Source organism: Aspergillus nidulans, chromosome I, assembly GCF_000011425.1.
Source record: "Aspergillus nidulans FGSC A4 chromosome I".
Lineage (NCBI taxonomy): Eukaryota > Fungi > Ascomycota > Eurotiomycetes > Eurotiales > Aspergillaceae > Aspergillus > Aspergillus nidulans.
In genome coordinates this window covers 3,560,884-3,581,250 of record NC_066257.1, presented here as the reverse complement: position 1 = coordinate 3,581,250, position 20,367 = coordinate 3,560,884, and the positions used below count along the sequence as shown (strand labels likewise).

Here is a 20,367-nt window from a genome sequence, read left to right as displayed (position 1 = left end):
CGTGCGCTCCAAAGCCAATCTGAGCCAGAGCGCAGGTAGTAAGATAGAGAGCGGATGATAGCACTCGGACATCAAGCATTGACATTAATCTATCAGTGGCCCGCTCGCCAGAGAGCTAAACATCGCTTTCGTATTCGAAAGTATGGGACCAGCCGTTCGGCAAGTGAGTAAGGCAGCTAGGCGAGAGCAATGGGTGTCGACCTCGCATTTTGTTCGAAAGCGGTAACTGGTTAATAAACAATTGAATACTGAGGGATCGCTAGGGGACCAGCCTTAATCCCGGGTTAGCAGCTTGTGCCCTGCATGCGGGATAAAGCGCCCCGAACTTCTGCGCAGATGACGCCCAATTCGCTTGCTCTACGGCTCCTCTTTCCAGTCAAGACGGTCAAAGGCTGTGATCACGAAACTTCTCTCGACTTCGCTATGGATTGTCCCGAGAAGTCTGGGGTCGTCAGGAATATGTTTGGCATAGATTACCACTCAGTGTGAGACCCTGAGACATCCCAAATCTACACCGTCCTCTAACCCTTCGCTTAACCAACTGGGTAACCATGACTCTGCGGAAGCGCAAGATCACCTAATTGATGGCACAGGCACCTCCGCAGTCAATCTCACACTGCACCAGTCGCTTCTCCAAACGCCCAGGTTCATGACAACCACTCCACGAATAGACTAGGCTAAACCCATAGCAGCCACAATCCTTTTGTCTTCTGGGGCTTCGCCTACGGCCTGCCCATATGTACTCATCTCGCACTTCCAAACGACGTTGAACATCACGATGAGCATGCTCAGCGGGTCTGCGGGTCTCGTACTTTGACGCCTGCTTTGTCCATGACGATTTTTCGAACGGTCTGTACGCAAAGTCGGCTTTCTCGTCATCTTCTTGACGGGCGGGTATCCAATACATTGATCTGCCTGGCGGGCTGACCCATACCCGAAGAAGGCCTCGCCACTCTCGCCGCAAGCTGCCTAATCTCTGGCCTAGCGGGGTCGAGGATTCGTTCGGGATTTTTGCGGAGGTATGTTTGTACAGCCGGGGCCCACAACAATTGTTTGGGCGCAGCTGACATGATAGCTTGTTGTAGCCAGCCTATCCACCCATGAAACAGCCGCTGAACTGTACGTGGCCCAAGGTGGTATCTGAATGGTCTCAGCGACTGACGAGGACCAGCTTCCTCTCCATCTTCGGCTCGCCCCGGTACCTCGAGATCCAGCTCGATTCTTCCCAGCCTGTCCAAGGGCGGGCATCTCCGTCAGGTCTCTTTTCTCGCGCGTCTTTTCGCATCCACGTTCGACATGGATCCAGCCTCAAAAACGCGCGAGGGCCTATCTTCAGGTTGCCTGCCTCGCCGCTCTACTGATTATCTTGTTCATTGCACTCCTTTGCCTGAAATTAGCGACTCCGCCAGCTGCGCTCGACGGGCATGATCATCGAAGGGGGACAGGAGCATTTCCCGTTATGGAAAGAGTACAGTCCTTTTTTCTCGGGTTGTGGAGACAGTTTGGTTACCTTTGAGGGCAAGTGTCACTGCTAGTTATTTCATTAACGTTTGCCTTAAGGTGAGATAACTCTTGGCCAAATCCTATACGGTTGTCGTAGAATTTTACTCGACGCTAACCGTGATTGGTCAGCCGGCCTCCTGCCAATCGCGCAGGAGTTCTGCGCCTTCAACAGTTTTGTCGCAACGGGTCTTCATGACGAATGCCTTCGAGCCACGGTCCATGCTCCTGGCATACCTGACGCTTTGCGTCGTCTTCTCCATTGCGACTATGAACAAGCACGACCTGGACTCGGTCAGACTGTGCATTCTCGTCTTTGCTTTGCATCGATGCATTCTCCCCCTCTCTGGGAAGAGTCATCTAATATCGGTCACAGTTTACCTCGCTACCTATGCCTCAGTCGGCACACCGAGATCGGCGGATGTTTCCTCTTCGCGGCCATCTCGGGAGGGTCCGTCTTCTTGCCGATGATCGGAGCCGTGTTTGACAGTCGCAACGCGCATACTCTCACTGCTATCCAAAGGCAGGGATATATCTTTGCTCTATTGCGCTTATCTCTTCTATGCCGATGGATATAAGAAGGAATCGATGGTTGCACATTGCAGCACGGCGACTAAGTGGATATTTCTGTGGGCAAGGAGATTGAGATGGAAAGGGGGAGAGCCGGGGGGGAGGTGTTCCCCGAGCGAGACCGCCAAGAGGGCTGATGAAGAGCCGCCATTGTGGCTGAGATTGAGATTGCTCAATTGGAAGAATACCGGTAACGAGCATTGGAGTGGATTCAAGCTCGAGTTCGGCCCCTCCCCCCGCCGGAGAAAGTCCAGTTGAAGTTAAGAACGTACCACAAGTGTCCATCCATCTGTCAACTGTATCTGTGCAGATCCCAGCACCGATACCAAGCAAATTCAGCCTAAACGGCGCGAAGCCAAGACATCAAGTTTCTGCTATATCTGCTATATGTAGCAGACTTCTGCAAGTTCGGTTCTAGAGTAATCAATCCGCTGCGGCTCTGACCAAGATCTGCTTTTTCTGACACGAACCCTGGGCTGGGAGCTATACATTCTAATTCCGACCTGATACAATGCTGAGCGCAACAGTAATCCAGGTTTTCAGGGGCCAGCTGATCGCATTAAGGTTCATGGATTATGATGCCAAGGCCAGCCGTTACTTCCTCCAATGCTAGCTCGAGACCGGGCCTGCTCTGGCCTGGTTCTTGCATCAAGATGAAACCTGGCGTCGGAATTAGCTAGCCCCAGTCTCTTCGTGGAAGTATTCCACGCACCAGTATACAACCTGTTAGCGTCCATTGATGCGATGCCGTCAGATACTGGGTCTTGACTGATTGCGTTGCCCCTGAGTACGTGTGTTTGTTCGTTGAGTAAAATCGGGTATCTCGCTACGACCGCGTTCCCTATCCTTTTCCTTTCTATCTAGTGTACGTGCAACATACTTGAAACCTATTTGCGTACATAGTGCAACGAAATCAAGCTTCCATGCGATTTATACTTCCGCGGCTGTCACGGCTCAGATGCTGCGCACGCGTATCCATCACCCCCTCGAGTCGTCCAGTCTCAGCAGCGATAATTGAGAGGTCCCTCGTCCATGTATCCAATAGCAGTGTCCCAATTGTTATTTCTTTCAGTGCCCAGAAACACAGGGATCATTCCGCGGATCTACCGGATCAAAGTTGGGCTACAGCTCGATCTCTAAACTCAACCGTACGCAGACCGTAGTATTTAGTCAGCTCAGACGCGCAGAGTACACTTCTATAAAGCATCTAGAGGCTTCGAGAATCCCGGCAAAGGTGCACAGGATTCAGTCCGTTTTCGTCCTCCAACCTTGCTTGCATTAACCCTCTACGTCTCCCTTTCTACTGTGCTCGTGTTTTGCAATAACAGCAGACGCACAGTCCCCACTTTGTCGAAGGCCACCAAATATCTCAAACTGATATGTATCTGCCTGCTTTATTTGAATCGGGCGAGGCGCAGAAGCTCGAGAGCGTCAGGCCAATCTCTCAGAATTCTCTGTACGCTATCATCTGGGTTGAGTACAGCATCTGCACCGTCGTCATGGCGCTGCGTGTTTATTCGCAATTATCCGTCAGGCGCAGGTTTGCCCTTGACGATTTCGTCATGGTTGGAGCCTATGTTCGTTCTAACAGATCTCCATCAATGTTATGCATGCTGACGCCCACAAAAAACCAGATTCTACAAGGTATCGCCTCGTCTCTGGTAACAGTTTCCACTTACCATGGCCTCGGATCGAACGTGACAGCCCTCGATTACGGACGATTGGTCGGCTTGCTCAAATATGTGATGATTGGAATGTCCTTTGGTGTGCTAGCCTCCATGTGTGGCCGAATCTCGTTTATGCTCCTTCTGCTGGCAACCGTGCTATCGGTGCATAACCTGCGGCGAAAATTGCTTTGGCTCCTGATCGTATTGCAGCTCATCTTTTGTATCACCCCTTGTGTGTTGCAGTACACAATGTGCAGCCCTGTCGAACGGCTTTGGGACCCCAGAATCGTGCTTAAACACTGTTCCAGTGCAAGGGGGCTGCAGCGCTGGGGGTATTTCCAGGGAGGTATAGTTTTTCTTCCAGTGACGGTTGATATATGCTTAACTTACTATCTTATAGCATTCGACGCCTTTACAGATCTGATCCTGATCATCATCAGTGTCGCTGTGGTCCTGAAATTGAATGTACGCCGCTGGAGTAAGATCCTGCTGAGCTTGATTCTGTCTTTGAGTCTGCTGTAGGGAATTTTCATGGCGCACTGCAATGAAACAAAAAGGCTAATGATGTCCCCTAGAGCAATGGTCGCAGCTATCGTTCGAACTACACAGACTAAGCACCTAGAATCCCTTCAATTCAGTCACTCCCTGGCTCTTTGGGCAATCTGCTTCTTGTACGCCCCATTCTCGTTCCTTAAGCTCGCACACTCAGCCAGTATCAGACTATGTTGACAGTATCTGTATCAGGACTGAGGTTACGATTGTGATTGTAACAGCATCCGCCCCACGCCTCCGAGCTATCTGCGTCCTGCGCAAGAAAAATAGGCATTCACAAAAAGCATACCTCACAACAAGCAAAGGCAACATGGCACCTTCGCACGCAAAACACCAGGATCTCACTCTTGCGCGTCCGCTAGCTTGCAAGCACCGACCAATAAGGACGCAGAATTCTGAGTCAGACCTTCACCATCCACTTGTATACCCCGCACGGAGGAGCAGTTGGAATGCGCGGTTGCGGAATCCAGGGAGCCTACATGCTGTGCCGGCTGATCCGGCAATGGAACTGACTGCACTGCCACAGATTATGAACAGAAGTGTTGTATAGTTCTGTTCTGTCTTGTATGCTTATGTGTTATGTTTAGGAACCTCTTTGTCCTTGTTTCATGTACAAGTTCGCATTTTCTTTTGTTTTTCTTATCAATTATCCACGTGTATATCGTACGAGACTTAGAATCATGTCACATTGATTAGAGGGTTAGATACGTCACTATCGTCGAGTCTTATGTCCATCGTCCCGGATGCAAGTCAACAGAGCCTAAAGTACGAATATCGCGATCATCGCACCAATAGCCCCCGTCACCCCCAACTGCCCTGGCCTGCTCGCTGCACCCGTGAACCCTGGATCATCAGGGCCTGTCGCAGTACCGGAGTCGGTGTTCGAGTCAGACGAAGAGCCAGAGCCAGAATCACCGGAATCACTGGAGTCACTGGCCGAGTCACTCCCATCGGACGAGTCCGAAGAGGACCCCCAGCTGAGTCCTGAGCCACTGTTATCATCCGAAGATGAGGACGAGCTACTGCCATCAGACGAAGATGATGAGCTTGAGCCGGAACCCGATGACCCTGTTGACTCATCGCTACCAGATCCATCTCCGTCACTAGAGCCGGACGACCCCAGACCAAGACCGAAGTCGAGGCCAGACCCAGAGCTGCCTGTCGAGGTTGCCTCACTTGCGGCTCCTGAGCCGGAACCCCTGGTTTGCGTAGCTGTTGGCGAGGTGTCCGTCGAGGTGTTGCTCCCTCCCCCAGTGCCGCCGCCTCCTCCAAAGATCAGATCGATGAAGTAGGATATGAGCTGCATCAGATAGTCGAGGATCTATACATGTCAGACATGGTACATTTCTTTGTAGGGGAGGCTTACGGGTGCAATGCTGTTGACCAGATCACGGACGTTCGTCGCGAATTTCTCGGTGAGCAAGAGACTGGCATTGTCAAGTAGAGTCTTGAGCTTGTCGATGAGATCCGAGTTGAGCAGGTCTAGTAGGGTCTACCTCATCGAGTTAGACCGGTCCTAATCACTGTTTTGTAAAGGGATATCTATACCGGCAGCAACGGTTCCAACTGATCAATAAGATCCTTCACCGTATCCGAGTCCAGCAGTCCTGCAATCACGTTGACCAGGTTCCTCACATCCTCTGCGCCCCCATCACCAAGAAGTGAAGCTGCCTGCGTGATAATAGTGTTAATGTTCGCAAGCGACTCCGAGCTTATCAGCTGCAACAATGGCTGGAGAAGCCCCGTGATGCTGTCGGCGATGTTGTCTAGGTCGAGTTGCCGGGCTACGAGCAAATGAATGTCCTCTTGCGCTACGCCTGCTATCTCAATGAGAGAAACCTCTTCCTGACCCAAATCAGGAGAACAGGTATCCAAATCAGCAAAGGCCGGCATGGATACTGAGGCGAGACCCGTGGTAGAGACCACGAGGATCCCGGTTAGATACTGGAGGATATGCATCTTAGCCAGCACGCTGCAGCGGATGAAAAAGACACTTGGCTATCAGGAACAGTCAGGAACAGCCAGGGGTGCATAAGCGGTGCGACGCCATTAGATATACCTAGCCATCCACTCGCCCACCCGCATTCGCCTCCGGCTCGTCTGCGATGTGACGCGGCTAGCCCTAGCTAGGACCCTGGCTCGGTAGCGCTGCCCTCCATGTGACGGATTCTATTCCTTGAAAGCACTACCAAGTTCCAGGCTTGTGGCCAATACTAAGAAGCGAATCTAGCCCTAGTCTGAAGGAATGAGTCTGTGGCGCGTGGGGAAGAGCGGGGGAGTGCCTGACGCTGCCGATCTGACATCAAGCGACTGACTCGAATCAACAGACCAGTCAGTTCACACTGGTTGCAGCTTTATAAACACTCAGGGTCCGGCGACAAGAATTAACTAGACATGGGGGTTTATAGGCCTAATGCACGTGCCACAGCTGGGAAGTGTAAGTATCTCGGCCCGCGGAATGAGGGCTTGGCTGCGGTAGTCTATAAATGAATGTCTTACTTCCTCGAGCATTTACGGCTAGCTTAGGGATGTTGACAGCTCCTCCGCATCGTTCGCTCAGTACCCTACGTGGGTAGTCATGGTCCCAGAACTTGCTGTCCAGTCGTTTTTCTGAAGAATTGTGTTGTGGCCGATTCCTTCCTCTATGATCTAGCCAAGCGCGTATCAGGCTAAAAAGACGAACAATCTTAGCGAGGACGATATACCTAGCTGCCGGCTGGCTGTGCCCAGGGTACTCCAACAGCCAGTTTCTAGGCCAGGTTCACTGCGTGCGGAAGATCTCTCCAGGGGAGAGCCTCCCACCCAGCTTGCTACGTGCGGCAGCCAGAAAACGTTAAAAGCTGATCCATCATGCCTGAAGTAGATCCATGAGCACTAGGTACTGAATGCCTTCAACCAATTGCGGCATGTTTGCAAAGTTTCCCTATCTACGAATTGGCTCGCGCATCTCAACGGATCGCTTATTTAGAGGTGTGTAAGCTTGCGGCGCTGACTGGGAGTGTCATTAGAGAATGATGATTCGCGGCCTCGCGGCCTTCTGGTGCCACTTTCGCAAACTGACCAAATTTAATGTCAAATGTTACAGGGAAGAGACAAACATTGTCAATTGGTTCAGAGGGTTTCGTATCCGCCAAGGGCTCGGAGGCTGAGCTCTTACGCTTCCTGTCCACGGATACTCCCATTGGACCAGGTTGACGCCATCTACCGGCATCCTCGCGCCTTTTAATACGACTGGTATGTTAATATAGGCCACTGCGACCGGCCGTCAGCGTTCATCAGGTTTGCGTCCTCAGCAGTCGGTACTTGAAAGGAAAAGTAATAAGAAATAAAAAACGAGAAAACTTCCTCATCATTGACCACGCCTTGAAGCCATGGCCGCCCGCCCAGTGATCGAATATTACTTCTCCTTCATCTCGCTATGGTCCTATATCGGCAGTCGGCGTTTCCAGCGACTGGTTCAGGAAACAAATGCCCATGTCATCCACAAACCAATTGACCTCATGTACATCTTCTCGATATCCGGGGGCCTCCCTGTGAAACAACGGTCGGCGCAACGCCAGGCCTACCGGTTACTTGAGATGGAGCGGTGGCGACGTATTCACGGCATTCCAATAGTGCAGAATCCAAAGTACTACCCGGCCGACCCATCGCTCGCTCATCGTGTGCTACTGGCGGCCATCGAGGAATCCGGCAATGACAGTCTGGCTGTGCAGGAATTTGCGCGGCTTGGTTTGGAGGCGGTTTGGGCGAGAGAGTTGGATATTGCAAACGAAGCTACGATTGTGCAGCTGGCCAAAGAGGCTGGACTGAGTGGTGATCGGTTGCTACAGAGGGCGAAAACTGAGCCTCTGCTGGCAGATCAGGAGACAGCCTTGACGAAGGAAGCAGAGATCAGGCAGTATTTCGGCGCCCCATTGTACTCTTTTCGAGGAGAGCCGTTCTGGGGCCAGGACCGGCTGGATATGTTGGATGATGCTATAAAGAGCGGGAGGGATCCCATCGTTGTACCGAGTCTGCCATAGCCACGGACTGCTCTCTAATTAAAGTAGCGCACCTTCACCCCCTTTATATCTCTACATCGTTCACCTCGTTGTCTACTTCTTTCGTCGTGGACGCTCCCAGGTTCTTGATGACTCGCTGCTTAACCCACTCACCCGCCTTGAGGGGCTGGCCATCGCTCCCTAGGACCTTATTGCCAGTCAGACTGTGTTTCTGCAGGACGGGATATTCGTTGATTTGGATGAGATCATAGTCATATTCAATCCAAACCATGCACAGAACCCCAAGCCTGTCAATGTGCGCCTGGTCCTTTGGCGGGACTACAACGCGATGGATGCTTGACTTGAGGTACCCGTCTAGCAGGGCTCAGCGTTAGCTTAGCACTTTACTTGAAGAATTTGGGTAACTCACTGGTCCTGAACTGAAGCACATCAGCAATATTGACCGTAAGCGCTTCCATCTGTGGCCGGACATATTTTCACTCGCCGGTTTCGGTCAACACCTGTGGCGTTGCAACAGGCTGGCGAAAGAGCAAGGTAAGACTGCCAATATCGAAATGCCTACCATACCAATCAACGAGACGATTATTGCAGTATATTAAGACCAGGGATACTGACCCCTTAAGCCAGACTCCTCCCAGCTTTCAATTCTCCTCCTCACTCCTGGCATAGTACTTCATGTACCGCAGATGATCCCCCAACATTCGGTCGTAGTGATGTCTCTTCACTAACCACTCCTCATCCTTAAGGCCAAGAGCAACCGCAAAGATAACTGGCAGCTTCCTGAAAATATGGTAGTGAGCATGTTTTGAGAACCGTTCAATAGTATGCCAAAGCGCCCTGACAACCTCTGGATGCGGGCGACCCGCGTGCTCTGGGAGAATTTCGGGGTGTTGTAGACTTCGAGATTATCCTTCACAGCTGGGGTTCAGGTTCTGTATACCGGCTGGCTTCCATCCGTTGTAGTCTCCTTGTTCGAGGGCGGCGCGATACTTCTGCTTCTCATCGTTGGGCAGGGGGAGGACCCTTTTAGCTAGACCAAACTGGGCGTCGACTTCTTCCTTGCTCAAACCATAATTTTCGACGTAGAAGAAACCCTGTACTCCGGCTTAGTCAAGTCGAAAATGTATCTGACAAATAGCATGATGAAGGGATAGTGGTTTACCGACGTCTTCAATGGCCTTTGTGAGTTCTACAGCCAGCTCTTGTTTTCCCCCGAGCAAATCATACTTTGCAAGATCCAGTGTCTTCAAGCCGGCCCAGTCGAGGCTCGAGGCTGTCTCAGGGACCTGCACGTAGCGATAGCCGGGGTTTCGAAGACTGTAGTTGGCATTTTGGTTATTATGTGAATACGAGAGCCGGCGCGCAACCTGGCTCGGACAAGCTGATGAGCAGAAGAGTGAACAATCAGTAGCGAGAGTATTGAGATCTCGTCTCCATCTATCATATTTCCTCCGAGCGCCCATATACTAGCCCAGGTCTTCTGCCCGAGTAGTCGCTGCTGCATCACATCATAACCCTAACTCATGACGTTCGCAACACCAACTTCTCCAACCGTGAGTCAGGAGAAGTCTATCTCATTCACTCTTAATACCCGCCTTCCACAGCCTACCCCAACTATCTCTACAGCGTCAGAACCTGAAATTCAAGGTGCACTTATTGTCTTTGTGCCGTTTTGGCATCTAGCCGGCCGCCAAGCAAACGATTGGTAAGATGTATGTTCTGTTATTGTACGTGAAACTGACCATGACTTCTCTCATTCTTTATTACTTTTATTGCTCTTTTATTGCTCTTTTATTACTCTTTTATTACTCTTTTATTTTTATTTTTATTTTCTTACCCTTTCTTTCTTCACTTTTCCCATCTATAATGACAATACCCATTTATAATCAGATATATATCCTGTCTTGGCCTATTGCCCCGCTATAGTCTCGTGGTTCTAAATGCAGTGACCGCCACGTGCACAGATCCAGCACGACTTCTGAACGCAATATAGATGATGTCTCTGCAGCAGTCTCCAGGCTCTATACTCAGACTGTACTCGCTTGGAAGACGGCTGAATTTGTCTTGGTGTTGCAATATCTGGTGTTGTTGATGCCATATAAACTTCGCCCTTGTGGGGAAAAGTTCTCGGCCAGTCTCCGATCTCGTATCCGTCCCGCCAAGAGACCGAAGAGAGAAAAATTCAACGAAAATATTGAGACTCACAGACAAGGGTTCAAGCTGTGCGTTGCCATCTGCAGGCATTGCTCATCTTTCTCCGAGAAATAAACAGAGTCGAGATCGGGCCTCAGCAAGATCGCAATGGCAACAATGCATTCACCGGTCATGTCAGCTGAAACTCAGGGTCCACTAGCCCCGCGGGCTGTCGACGAGAAAGCTATCGCGATAAATGGGATCGATGCCCTAGGCGAAGAAGCCAGGCCCATTGACCCTGAAGTTGAGCGGCGGGTGTTGAGGAAGATAGACCTCTTTCTGATGCCCGCCATGGTGATCGGTGCGTGGCCGTTCGTCAGTTATATGGGCTAGGCTGGCTTTTGGGCTAACCGTTCTACAAAGGGTACGGCCTGGTGTACTATGACAAGGTATGTGATTAGCTACCTTTCATTCTCATTTTCATTTTCATTTTTTTTTTTTTGCGGGAATATCAGAATCAATGTCATTGACTTTTGATCCAGGCGATCCTCGGCAGCGCTGCTCTCTTTGGCATGACTACAGACCTCCAGCTATCGGTCACAGATACCTCTGTCAGCCCGCCAACTACTGATACGTCTAGACTCAGCTGGGCAACTTCGATCTTCTACTTTGGTCAACTTGCTGGCTCCTATCCGATGACATACACCCTGCAGCATTTTCAGACGAAACATGTCCTGGGGCCGGTTGTCATGCTGTGGGCGATCATCTGCGCTGCCACGGCTGGTGTGACGACATGGCAGGGGCTCTATGCCCAGCGGTTCTTTTTAGGTAAGCTAGCGCTCCTACGGCATAGATGGAGTTTGGCAGAAATGTTTATCCTGACGGTGCAGGCTTCACTGAGTCCATCATCCCCACCGGGTTCATGGTGACGGTCAGTGGTTACTATACGCAAAGAGAGCAGTCGTCGCGCCAGAGCTGGTGGTTCTCCGGGACTGGCTGGTTCACTATCATAGGCGGTGCTTTCAACTATGGCTTTGCGCAGATCGACGGTGGCGCATTAAAACCATGGCAGTACATATACGTCTTCGCTGGGGTGCTTACGTTCCTCTTCGGCATCTGGTGCTTTTTCCTCCCGAACGACCCGTTGAATGCGTGGTTCCTCACCCCTGAGGAACGACTTGTGGCAGTAGAGAGACTCCGAGCCAGCCAGACCGGCGTCAAGAACCAAACGGTCAAGAAGGGACAGCTCAGGGAGGCGATTCTTGATATCAAGATCTGGCTCGTTGCCCTGACCATGGCTGCTGCGTATGGACCCCTCTTCTTCGCCATTCTTACACCTTTCTACTTCTTGTGAGCTTGTAAAGGAACACACACTGACAAATGTAGGTATACCGTCAACGGCGCCGTCTCCGGATTCGGTCCACTCATCGTCTCCACGTTCGGCTACTCTTCCCTCGAAAGCATCCTTTTCCAGTTTCCGCTCGGCGGCCTCTCGGCGTTCGGAATCATTGGGACTGGCTGGCTATGTTCTCGATACCGCAACATCCGTGTCCTCTCACTCGTTCTCTGCAGTCTCCCTGTGATCGCCGGCTTCGTCATGATCTGGAAGTCCAGCTGGGGCCACAAGCCGGTGACTCCGGTCGCTGGGTACTCGCTCATCGGGTTCTTCGGGCCTGTTGTGGGTCTCACAATTTCGCTCGGTGCTAGTAACGTTGCTGGCGAGACGAAGAAGAGCTTCATGGCGGCGGCAGTATTTGTGGCGTACTGTGTAGGGAACATTGTTGGGCCGCAGTTAATCCATAGTCAGCAGAAAGCTGCGCATTACCCTGATTTATGGACTGGCCTTATAATCTGGTATGTCTTAGGTTGGAATGAAATAGCTAGGTGGTTGACTGCTGACTCTTTTAGTTATTGCATTACTATCCTCTCTGCCTCGGTGCTGTGTGTGCTGTGGTTCCGCGAAAACAGGCGCCGGGAGGCGCTTAACTTAGATGAAAGCGAAGCTGATCGACTTGCTTTTAAGGATCTTACAGACAAAGAGAACTTGCATTTCAGATATGTGTACTAGGTTTGTATATGTGTTGAAGTTGGGCTGTTGGGTAGTAACCCTAGGTCTCCAGGACTGCAGCATAACAAGCGATAATACAAAATCGCCAGACGACAGGCCATATATCAGCCGGGATATATCTGGATAATTAACGTGATCTTAATATTATCAGAGGAGTAATATAGGCAACTATATAAAACTTGGCAACCCACGTGGAGCCTCCCAGTTGGTCCCACCATTGCGTCATACGACCGTAACCCATCTGTATAACATCGTTTTATATTCTTCGACAATGATTCCACCCTCTTGGCCGAATTCCAGTCCAGATCCAATGAACATCGCCAAGGCTGACCCAGGTAAAGAAGAATGAGCCTCGCCCGCTTCAAGCACCTCCCGCGCGCCACCCAGGGACCTATCAAATGCCCCTACAAGGGCGCTGCCCTGCTCGGCAACGCCAACTACAACAAGGGCTCTGCCCATTCCGAGCGTGAGCGGCGCGAATTCAACTTGCACGGACTACTGCCACCCAATATCCAGACATTGGACGAACAGGTGGAGCGGGCATACCAGCAGTACAAAAGCCGTCCCGATGACCTGGCGAAAAACACCTTCATGGCGAGCATGAAGTCGCAAAACCAGGTGCTTTACTACCGGCTGCTGCAGACTCATCTCAAGGAGATGTTCAGCGTCATCTACACGCCGACGGAGGCGGATGCGATCCAGAACTACTCACGGCTGTTCCGGAAGCCTGAAGGGTGCTATCTGAGTATCCGTGACCATGGTGAGAAAGAGATCGATGAGTGTTTCGCTAACTTCAGCGGTGGGGATGACGTGGATTATATAGTTGTTAGCGACGGGGAGCAGGTATGCCCTAGGCAAGGCTTTTGTTAACACTCAGGGAAAGGGTGACGGTGCTGACAGTGGCAGATCCTCGGGATAGGCGATCAGGGCGTCGGGGCGATCCTGATATCTGTCGCGAAGCTGGTCATCACCACTGCCTGTGCTGGCATCCATCCATCAAGACAGCTCCCTGTAGTGTTGGATTGTGGGACGAATAATGAGGAGCTACTCAACGATAAGCTCTACTTGGGTCTGCGGCAACGGCGCGCACAAGGGGAGGAATACGATAAGTTTGTGGATAAATTTGTGAGGATGGCCAGGAAGAGGTTTCCCAATGCCTATATCCACTTGTATGCCACTTTAACCCGCCGTGGAAGATAAGACTGACAGATGCAGTGAGGACTTTGGTCTCCAAAACGCCAAACGTATCCTTGACAGATACCGCTCACAATTACCTTGCTTCAACGACGATATTCAGGGCACCGGTTGTGTCACGCTGGCTGCCCTCATGGCCGGACTCCATGTTAGCAATGTCAAGCTAAAAGATGTCAGAGTCGTGTGCTATGGCTCTGGATCTGCAGGCACTGGCATCGCAGATCAGATTAGCGATGCCATTGCCACCGAGGCAGGTTTCTCTAAAAGTGATGCCTTGAAGCAGATTTGGTATGTCGCAGTTCGCTAGTTCTACCCGTGTATAGCACAACCCGGTTACTGACATCTTCAGGTGCATTGATAAACAAGGCCTACTGCTGAAATCTCAAGGCGACGCACTCACAGCCAGCCAGAAATATTTCGCAAAAGAAGACAATGAATGGCCTGAGGGTCAAGATATTGATCTTTATTCCGTCATCAAGCACGTCAAGCCCCATGTTCTGATCGGGACATCCACCAAACCTGGGTCTTTTACAGAGGAGACCATCCGCGAGATGGCAAAACATGTCGACCGCCCAATAATCTTCCCCCTCAGTAACCCGACGAGATTGCATGAGGCTCAGCCGCAGGATATCACCAAGTGGACGGACGGGAAAGCCCTGATTGCGACTGGCAGTCCTTTCCCGCCTGTAGAGTACAACGGCACCAAGACGGAAATCGGTATGCCTTCTGAATATCTCCTATCCTCATTATCAGATTCATGTACTTGAGGCTAATAGTATCAGCCGAATGCAATAACTCAACCGCCTTCCCCGGTATTGGGCTCGGAGCTGTCCTCTCACGAGCCAGCCGCCTATCTGAGAAGATGGTCGTCGCAGCTTCAAAGGCACTAGCAGCAAAGGCTCCAGCGCTGGAAGATCCAAACAAGCCACTTCTTCCAGACGTTGAGAATGTCAGAGAGTTGAGTTTGAATGTCGCCAAGGCAGTTATTCAGACGGCAGTGAAGGAAGGATTGGCCCAGGAAGAGGGCATTCCAGAGGACGAGAAGGATTTGGAAGACTGGATACGGGCTCAGATGTGGGAGGCAACCTATCGGGATTTGGAGAAGGCTGATTAAAGCATGCCAGGCAGAAGCTCGTGGTATATTGCGTTGGTTTAGTAGTAACGACAATCCCAACTAACGTAATCAAGTTGTGCTGCTATAATAAGACATGAATAATCCAACCCACCAATAACCTTGGGTCAACGGAATACTTAGGATATAGCTACTGAGCGTATTGGCACTGGAGGGAAAATACGAGGCAGATTCGCACCATCCTGCCGCGGTGGACATGTCAGTCGAATTGCTAAGTAATTCTAGAATCTAAGCCTGCTTGCTCTGATACTCCGCCTCGCCATCCCGATTATCATGAGCAGAGACCGGCATAGGGGTGACGGCACCGATCTCTTCGACTTCAGCAGGCATGATTGCGTTCAAGAGCATAGCAACACTATCCGATTATTGATTAGCACCTTGCTTTGTCACAAGAGATTGGAAGGAAGACTTACAATGCCGTGACCGCAAACCCCGTCTCAAGCACGAGCTCGATCGCATTTTCAAACCCCTCCAGGTCTCTATTCTCGGTCTGAGGGAATACATTCCCAAACCAAGTGGGCACCAGCGTCGCCCCGTATCCCAGGGCCATTGACGCGGTGAGGATAAACCGATTTCGCCTTGTGAACGGCGCCTTGGCCACGATCGCCTGTCCGCTAATAACGACCGAAGCGAAGAGAAACGTCTTCATCCCGCCCATGACACTGTTGGGTATGGCAACAATGGCTGCAGCGAATTTAGCAAAGATACCGGCTACTATCAATATCAGACAGCAGCAGTATCCGGCCCAGCGGTTTGCGCAGCGAGTGAGGGCAATCACGCCGTTGTTCTGCGCAAAGGTCGTCATGGGGGTCATTGTCGCAAGGGCAGCGACTACCGAGTTGATCCCGTCTGCTAGGACGGCGCCCTGGATGCGCGACTCGAATGTGCCGCCGCGGACTTCGAGACGCGAGACGTCGCAGGTGGCGGTTACATCACCGATGCACTCGCAGGCGCAGATGATGAAAACCGCGATGATCGGGAGAACCATCGGACCATAGACAGAGAGAGGGAAAGTCTTGACCCAGATGAATGAGGCGGCAGGGGCCTAGCAAGAATCAATGTCAGCTCAGTATGGCCAAAGGGAAGGGTAGGAAAATGAAGAAACATACAGCGTCAATATCGGCGTGGCTGAAGTAGCCGCAGGCTGCAGCGACTATACAACCGACGAGCAGCCCGATGACAACAGAACAGGACTTCATAATCGGGGCTCCAAATCGTTCGCAGAGGATGATCGATACAAAGACTAGAAAACCCAGGCCGATGAACTCTGGACTCCCCCACGGGAGAGGGCGCGGTGCAGTTGCGGACGGGCACAGCATCCCGTCATCCATACACGCCGAGCCGCCAGCCCAGTCTTTGAACCCAGTTCCAATCAGACTTATCCCGATAAGCATTACAGTGGGACCAGTGACGATGGGCGGGAAGATTTTCTGTATCACTTTGGGAGGCACGAAAGCGAGGAGGATCTCCACCAAAGCACAGCAGGCCGAGGTGCCAATCAAGGCGCCGTACGCTTCGGGGCAAGGGAGTCTGTTTCCAGCCTCGTCGAGTTGACAGAACCCGTTCGAGTACATCTGGTTGAAGGCGCCGCTGGCGACGGAGATGATGGAGAACGAGACCCCCATAACTGAGAGGACGCCACTGCCGATATAGTACCTGGTAGCCGGCATGAGCTTGATTCTTATGGCTAGCCACTCCGACATGAAGCTAACTTACGGTGTCTTGTAGATATGAAATCGCGTTATCTGGACCATCGACAGCAGCCCGCAGACGATAAGCGAGGTCGAAACGAGATACTGCTGGAGATCGGACGGCAGGCTCAGCGAGCTTGATATGATCAGAGGAGGAGTGACCACACCCGCCAACATGGCAAGCGCATGCTGAAGACCCAGGATAAACGCCAACAGCACGGGAATCTTCTCGTTGAGGCCAAAAAAAGGCGGCGCCCGTGGATCTTTCTTCATGAAGGGTAGCTCGGGCCGGAAAAGGAAGCCATAGTCATAGTCGCCGATCAGGCCCTCGCGGGTCGTCAGATGCCTAGCCAGCAAGCGGACTCTCTGTCGGACGGTCTTCTTGGGGTTGGAGTTGGGGATGACGGAGTCGGGGCCGTCGGTTGAATGGATGGAGTTGTCCATGCTGTCGTCACTCGAATAGGGATCAGGGCCGACTGCTGGTGCTGGTGAATGGTCCAGGCCGGCCCTATCATGCTGGCATCGCAGTCGCTTTTATTCCTGAGTTTCAAGAGAAAGATAACCATGGTGGAAGATGGGTCAAGATATGGGAAATGGAGCTGGGAGCGGAGAGATAAGCGCTTCACGGGGACGATTAGCGTGGCGTCAGCCACAGTTGAACCGGTAAAGAAACGCGATCGAGTAATGCAAACTGTCAAGCTAGCTGCTTATCTCTCTATCGCTGCTAGAGTGGCTTGGACGGGCCTTGGTTGGCGTCGGCGGCCTCCGACGTTCAGACAGCGGGTGCGGAGGATGAGAAAACATCCAAAATCTGTCTGGAGGACCTTCTTCCCCGGACGGTCGTCTCCATTTCTGAATGTCGGTTCCTCAAACGGGGAATAGATATAATATGCGTCTAACTGACCTTCGTCTATGTTCTAAGACCACCATGGCTACCCATGTAGCGGCCCACTGGCTTTGGGTGCTTAGGGTCTGCCGGGCCGAGGCTAGCACCTAGTGTCTACCATACAGGGTGGATAGTCCTTGATCTCGAGCTGAGCTAGCTATGCTTTCTGACCAGAATGTTTTCTATCTTTGATGGTCCGCGACTCATCGTCTGTAGTTTTCTTTCATCGTACTCCAGCATAACGCTATAATGGCCACAAAGGGAGGAGATTAGAGGGGCCAGGAGCCCCGGTTCAGAGACTAGCAGCTTCTAGTTCGTTGCGGTGACTAGCAATAAATTTCAGACCCCAGGATCTCGCAGATCTTCTGGGTATTGTCGGACTATAGGCTTTCAATCACAGATCAAAATGCCCACCTCAAGACCGACGACCATCGCTTGGATCGCTAGGGTCACGGCCGAAGTCGGCCCAACGCCAGCTACATACGCAAACCAGCACGCCAAATGTCTATTGGACCAGCCTTGTGAGTCACAGTCGGACTCAGTTGCAATGCGGTTTCTAAGGATTCGCTTGCCAAAATCTGCGGACTCGCTCGTAGAATGAGGTCAAGGAAGACGCTACAGCATCCCTTCTATTTCCCGGGGTGGCATGTCCGTCTGCCAATCGCCATCTAAAGCCACAACGGAGCCATTGGCTTTGTTGGGTATTTTCTTGCTATTTTTTAAAAAAAAAAAAATGAAATAAAGGGTATCTTGTCGGAATCCTTTAAGGTGCGAGCCGGGGGATGAGCACATGACGCAGGTCTCGTCTAGGGCTACCATCTCCGGGATACTTTTGGAGATTATTAGTATACCGGCCCAATAATAGTACCTGGCATCTGCTTGATCCTGGCGAGCCGTGATGGCCGCTGCCTGAGGTAAGCACCAAGAGGAACCTGCCTTGCATAAACCGATCTATCTTTAGCTCTAGGCTCTGGATTGAAAAGCAGATTCACAGATTTGACTTTAAAGACCTGACAAGAACCAGCGTGTATCCCTACCTTATCCTAAATAACCTGGACCGATTTTATATTCTACTACTTGACCGGCAAACAACTATGGAGATTACTCATTTTGTTCTCTAGTGTGGTATAAGTACTCTTAGAAATGTGCAGTATTGCACAGTGCTACAGCTAAGCTGGCTATTAAGAAATAGGTTTCTTCCCAGTTTAGTAAATTGCTCACAAATTGGTTGGAAACACAATGACCAGCATTTAACACAGTTTGAGATGAATTATGTCTCGAAATCAGCAATATTCCAGCCTACGAAAGCTCTTTCAGCGACTAGGCTTATTCTGGCTCTACCATTCCAGGGTTATGTTGTTCTATTTCTGGTATAAAGTATGTGGCATATACAATTAACACGAGCTGAGGGGCTGATGCTGAAGTGGGCCGTTCATTGCAAAACCAATCAGAATTGCTTATTTAACTAGAGGCGGCCTCCATCCGCCTTGGTCTTTGAGAGGATATTTCAGCTGCCTAGACTTCAATTCGTGCACTTATAATACTTTGATCCAGCTGGCTGCTGTCGCAAAAACTCTACAGAGACTTCATACTTTTCGAAAACCACATACTGCCCCTGATAGGTAGATTGCGCCTAGTCTCGGCAAATTTCCCTGCTGCCGTAGCAAGCAGCGAGCAGCACCGTCCAGTCCCTAGTACAGAAGAATAGGTGAGAATTAATTGGATCTTTTTTTTTTGTATACATCTAGGGAGACGCTGGTAATAAAGCATTTTTCGAATTAACGAGCTTGTAGTATACCGATAGCCACTTAACTCGCTTATAAGTCGTCTCCACCATGCCAGCCCAGCATCGTCCGCTATGGTGGTATGGCTGGAACGCATTAAGAGGCGGAAACCCTACCTTTCTGACACCCGACCAAGTTCCTGTCCCTGACCTCTCGGGCAAATGGATTATTATCACCGGTTCAAACAGTGGAATCGGCCTTGAAGCAGCAAAGGCCTTTGCCTCAGCCGGCGCAAATCTCATACTGGGGTGCCGAGAGCCGGCGGCATGGGAGACGCACCCGGCCGCGGCGGCTGAAGAGTGCCAGACGTTGGCCCGGGTAAACGGACATACGGAGTCGGTGATAGAATGGTGGAAGATTGATATGGCGGACTTGAGCGCCGTGGACGCGTTCGCTCAGCGCTGGCTGGATACCGGCCGTGCGCTTGACATCCTGTGCAATAATGCAGGCATGGGGCCGACGGGCTCAAGGAAGCCGATACTGACGAAGGACGGGCTAGAGATACTGCATCAGGTTCGTCTCCGGTCTGGAATGATGAGAAGGAGAATTTGCATTAACCGCATCACCAGGTCAACTTCACCTCCCATGTCCTTCTGACGCTGCGCGTGCTCGACTCTCTCGCAAAGGCTCCTCAACCCCGGATCGTCTGCACAACCTCGTGCTTCCACTTCCGAGGATATTTCGACCTGGATCATTTCAACGGCGAATTAGGCATGGCGGGCGACCCATACCCTAACAACAAGCTCTACTTCCAGGTCTGGCTGACCGAACTCCACAGCCGTCTCTTAGCCAGCCCCAATTACAGACACGTCACCGTCAACGGCATCAACCCGGGCTACGTAAATTCAGGGATCTGGAACAACCCGCTTTCTGAGACCAAGAACACGTGGATTGACACCGCGTACAAATTCTGGAAATTCGTCGCAAGCATTCTCGCCATCAGCCCGCAGCAGGGGAGTCTGGCAATTGTGTATGCAGCCACCAGTGCAGAGTTTGGACCCGACCCTGTCACGCAGGGGGTGGGGGAGATTGGGGGGAAGGGTGGTGGGCACTATATTAACCGGATCTGGGAAGGCGAGGCGATGCCTCACTGCTCAGACGAAGAATGTCGGAAAGAGGTTTGGGAGAAGGTGGGCAAAGAGCTGGGATTGGAGGAAAGGGGGTTGGGTCATTGGGTATAAAGACTAGA

General features: G+C 51.5%; 8 protein-coding genes across 8 annotated transcripts, besides 1 other annotated feature; 5 read left to right on the top strand and 3 right to left on the bottom strand.

Annotated features, from left to right (window-relative positions):
• Positions 1-20,367: part of a sequence feature (contig 1.115 2577..127320(1)) that runs on past both edges of the window.
• On the bottom strand, positions 1,536-6,248 carry ANIA_06937 (uncharacterized protein; the record flags this gene model as incomplete). The annotated part of the gene is made up of 11 exons (XM_659449.1): positions 1,536-1,583; positions 1,738-1,860; positions 1,910-2,013; positions 2,343-2,410; positions 2,541-2,620; positions 2,669-2,730; positions 2,783-2,930; positions 4,128-4,276; positions 5,079-5,610; positions 5,656-5,781; positions 5,838-6,248. 11 exons carry the CDS (start codon positions 6,246-6,248, stop codon positions 1,536-1,538), a joined length of 1,851 nt encoding a protein of 616 aa, XP_664541.1.
• Positions 7,661-8,311, top strand: ANIA_06936 (2-hydroxychromene-2-carboxylate isomerase; the record flags this gene model as incomplete). The annotated part of the gene is made up of 1 exon (XM_659448.1): positions 7,661-8,311. One exon carries the CDS (start codon positions 7,661-7,663, stop codon positions 8,309-8,311), a length of 651 nt encoding a protein of 216 aa, XP_664540.1.
• Positions 8,932-10,170, bottom strand: ANIA_06935 (2-oxoglutarate and iron-dependent oxygenase domain-containing protein; the record flags this gene model as incomplete). The annotated part of the gene is made up of 4 exons (XM_659447.1): positions 8,932-9,161; positions 9,231-9,384; positions 9,457-9,671; positions 10,128-10,170. The coding sequence occupies 4 exons, from the start codon at positions 10,168-10,170 to the stop codon at positions 8,932-8,934; spliced, it is 642 nt and encodes a 213-aa protein (XP_664539.1).
• ANIA_06934 (putative MFS transporter) lies at positions 10,601-12,491 on the top strand (the record flags this gene model as incomplete). The annotated part of the gene is made up of 6 exons (XM_659446.1): positions 10,601-10,784; positions 10,847-10,872; positions 10,966-11,251; positions 11,314-11,773; positions 11,810-12,277; positions 12,332-12,491. The coding sequence occupies 6 exons, from the start codon at positions 10,601-10,603 to the stop codon at positions 12,489-12,491; spliced, it is 1,584 nt and encodes a 527-aa protein (XP_664538.1).
• Positions 12,802-14,799, top strand: ANIA_06933 (malate dehydrogenase (oxaloacetate-decarboxylating) maeB; the record flags this gene model as incomplete). Its single annotated transcript, XM_659445.2, has 5 exons — positions 12,802-13,334; positions 13,392-13,660; positions 13,701-13,973; positions 14,035-14,402; positions 14,462-14,799. Exons 1-5 carry the CDS (start codon positions 12,837-12,839, stop codon positions 14,797-14,799), a joined length of 1,746 nt encoding a protein of 581 aa, XP_664537.1. The 5' UTR covers positions 12,802-12,836.
• Positions 15,046-17,074, bottom strand: ANIA_06932 (uric acid-xanthine permease uapA; the record flags this gene model as incomplete). The annotated part of the gene is made up of 5 exons (XM_659444.1): positions 15,046-15,172; positions 15,231-15,862; positions 15,927-16,473; positions 16,534-17,024; positions 17,072-17,074. The coding sequence occupies 5 exons, from the start codon at positions 17,072-17,074 to the stop codon at positions 15,046-15,048; spliced, it is 1,800 nt and encodes a 599-aa protein (XP_664536.1).
• ANIA_11534 (uncharacterized protein) lies at positions 17,801-18,567 on the top strand (the record flags this gene model as incomplete). Its single annotated transcript, XM_050611147.1, has 3 exons — positions 17,801-17,915; positions 18,260-18,308; positions 18,546-18,567. 3 exons carry the CDS (start codon positions 17,801-17,803, stop codon positions 18,565-18,567), a joined length of 186 nt encoding a protein of 61 aa, XP_050467200.1.
• Positions 18,989-20,359, top strand: ANIA_06931 (uncharacterized protein; the record flags this gene model as incomplete). Its single annotated transcript, XM_659443.2, has 3 exons — positions 18,989-19,102; positions 19,188-19,691; positions 19,748-20,359. Exons 2-3 carry the CDS (start codon positions 19,230-19,232, stop codon positions 20,357-20,359), a joined length of 1,074 nt encoding a protein of 357 aa, XP_664535.1. The 5' UTR covers positions 18,989-19,102; positions 19,188-19,229.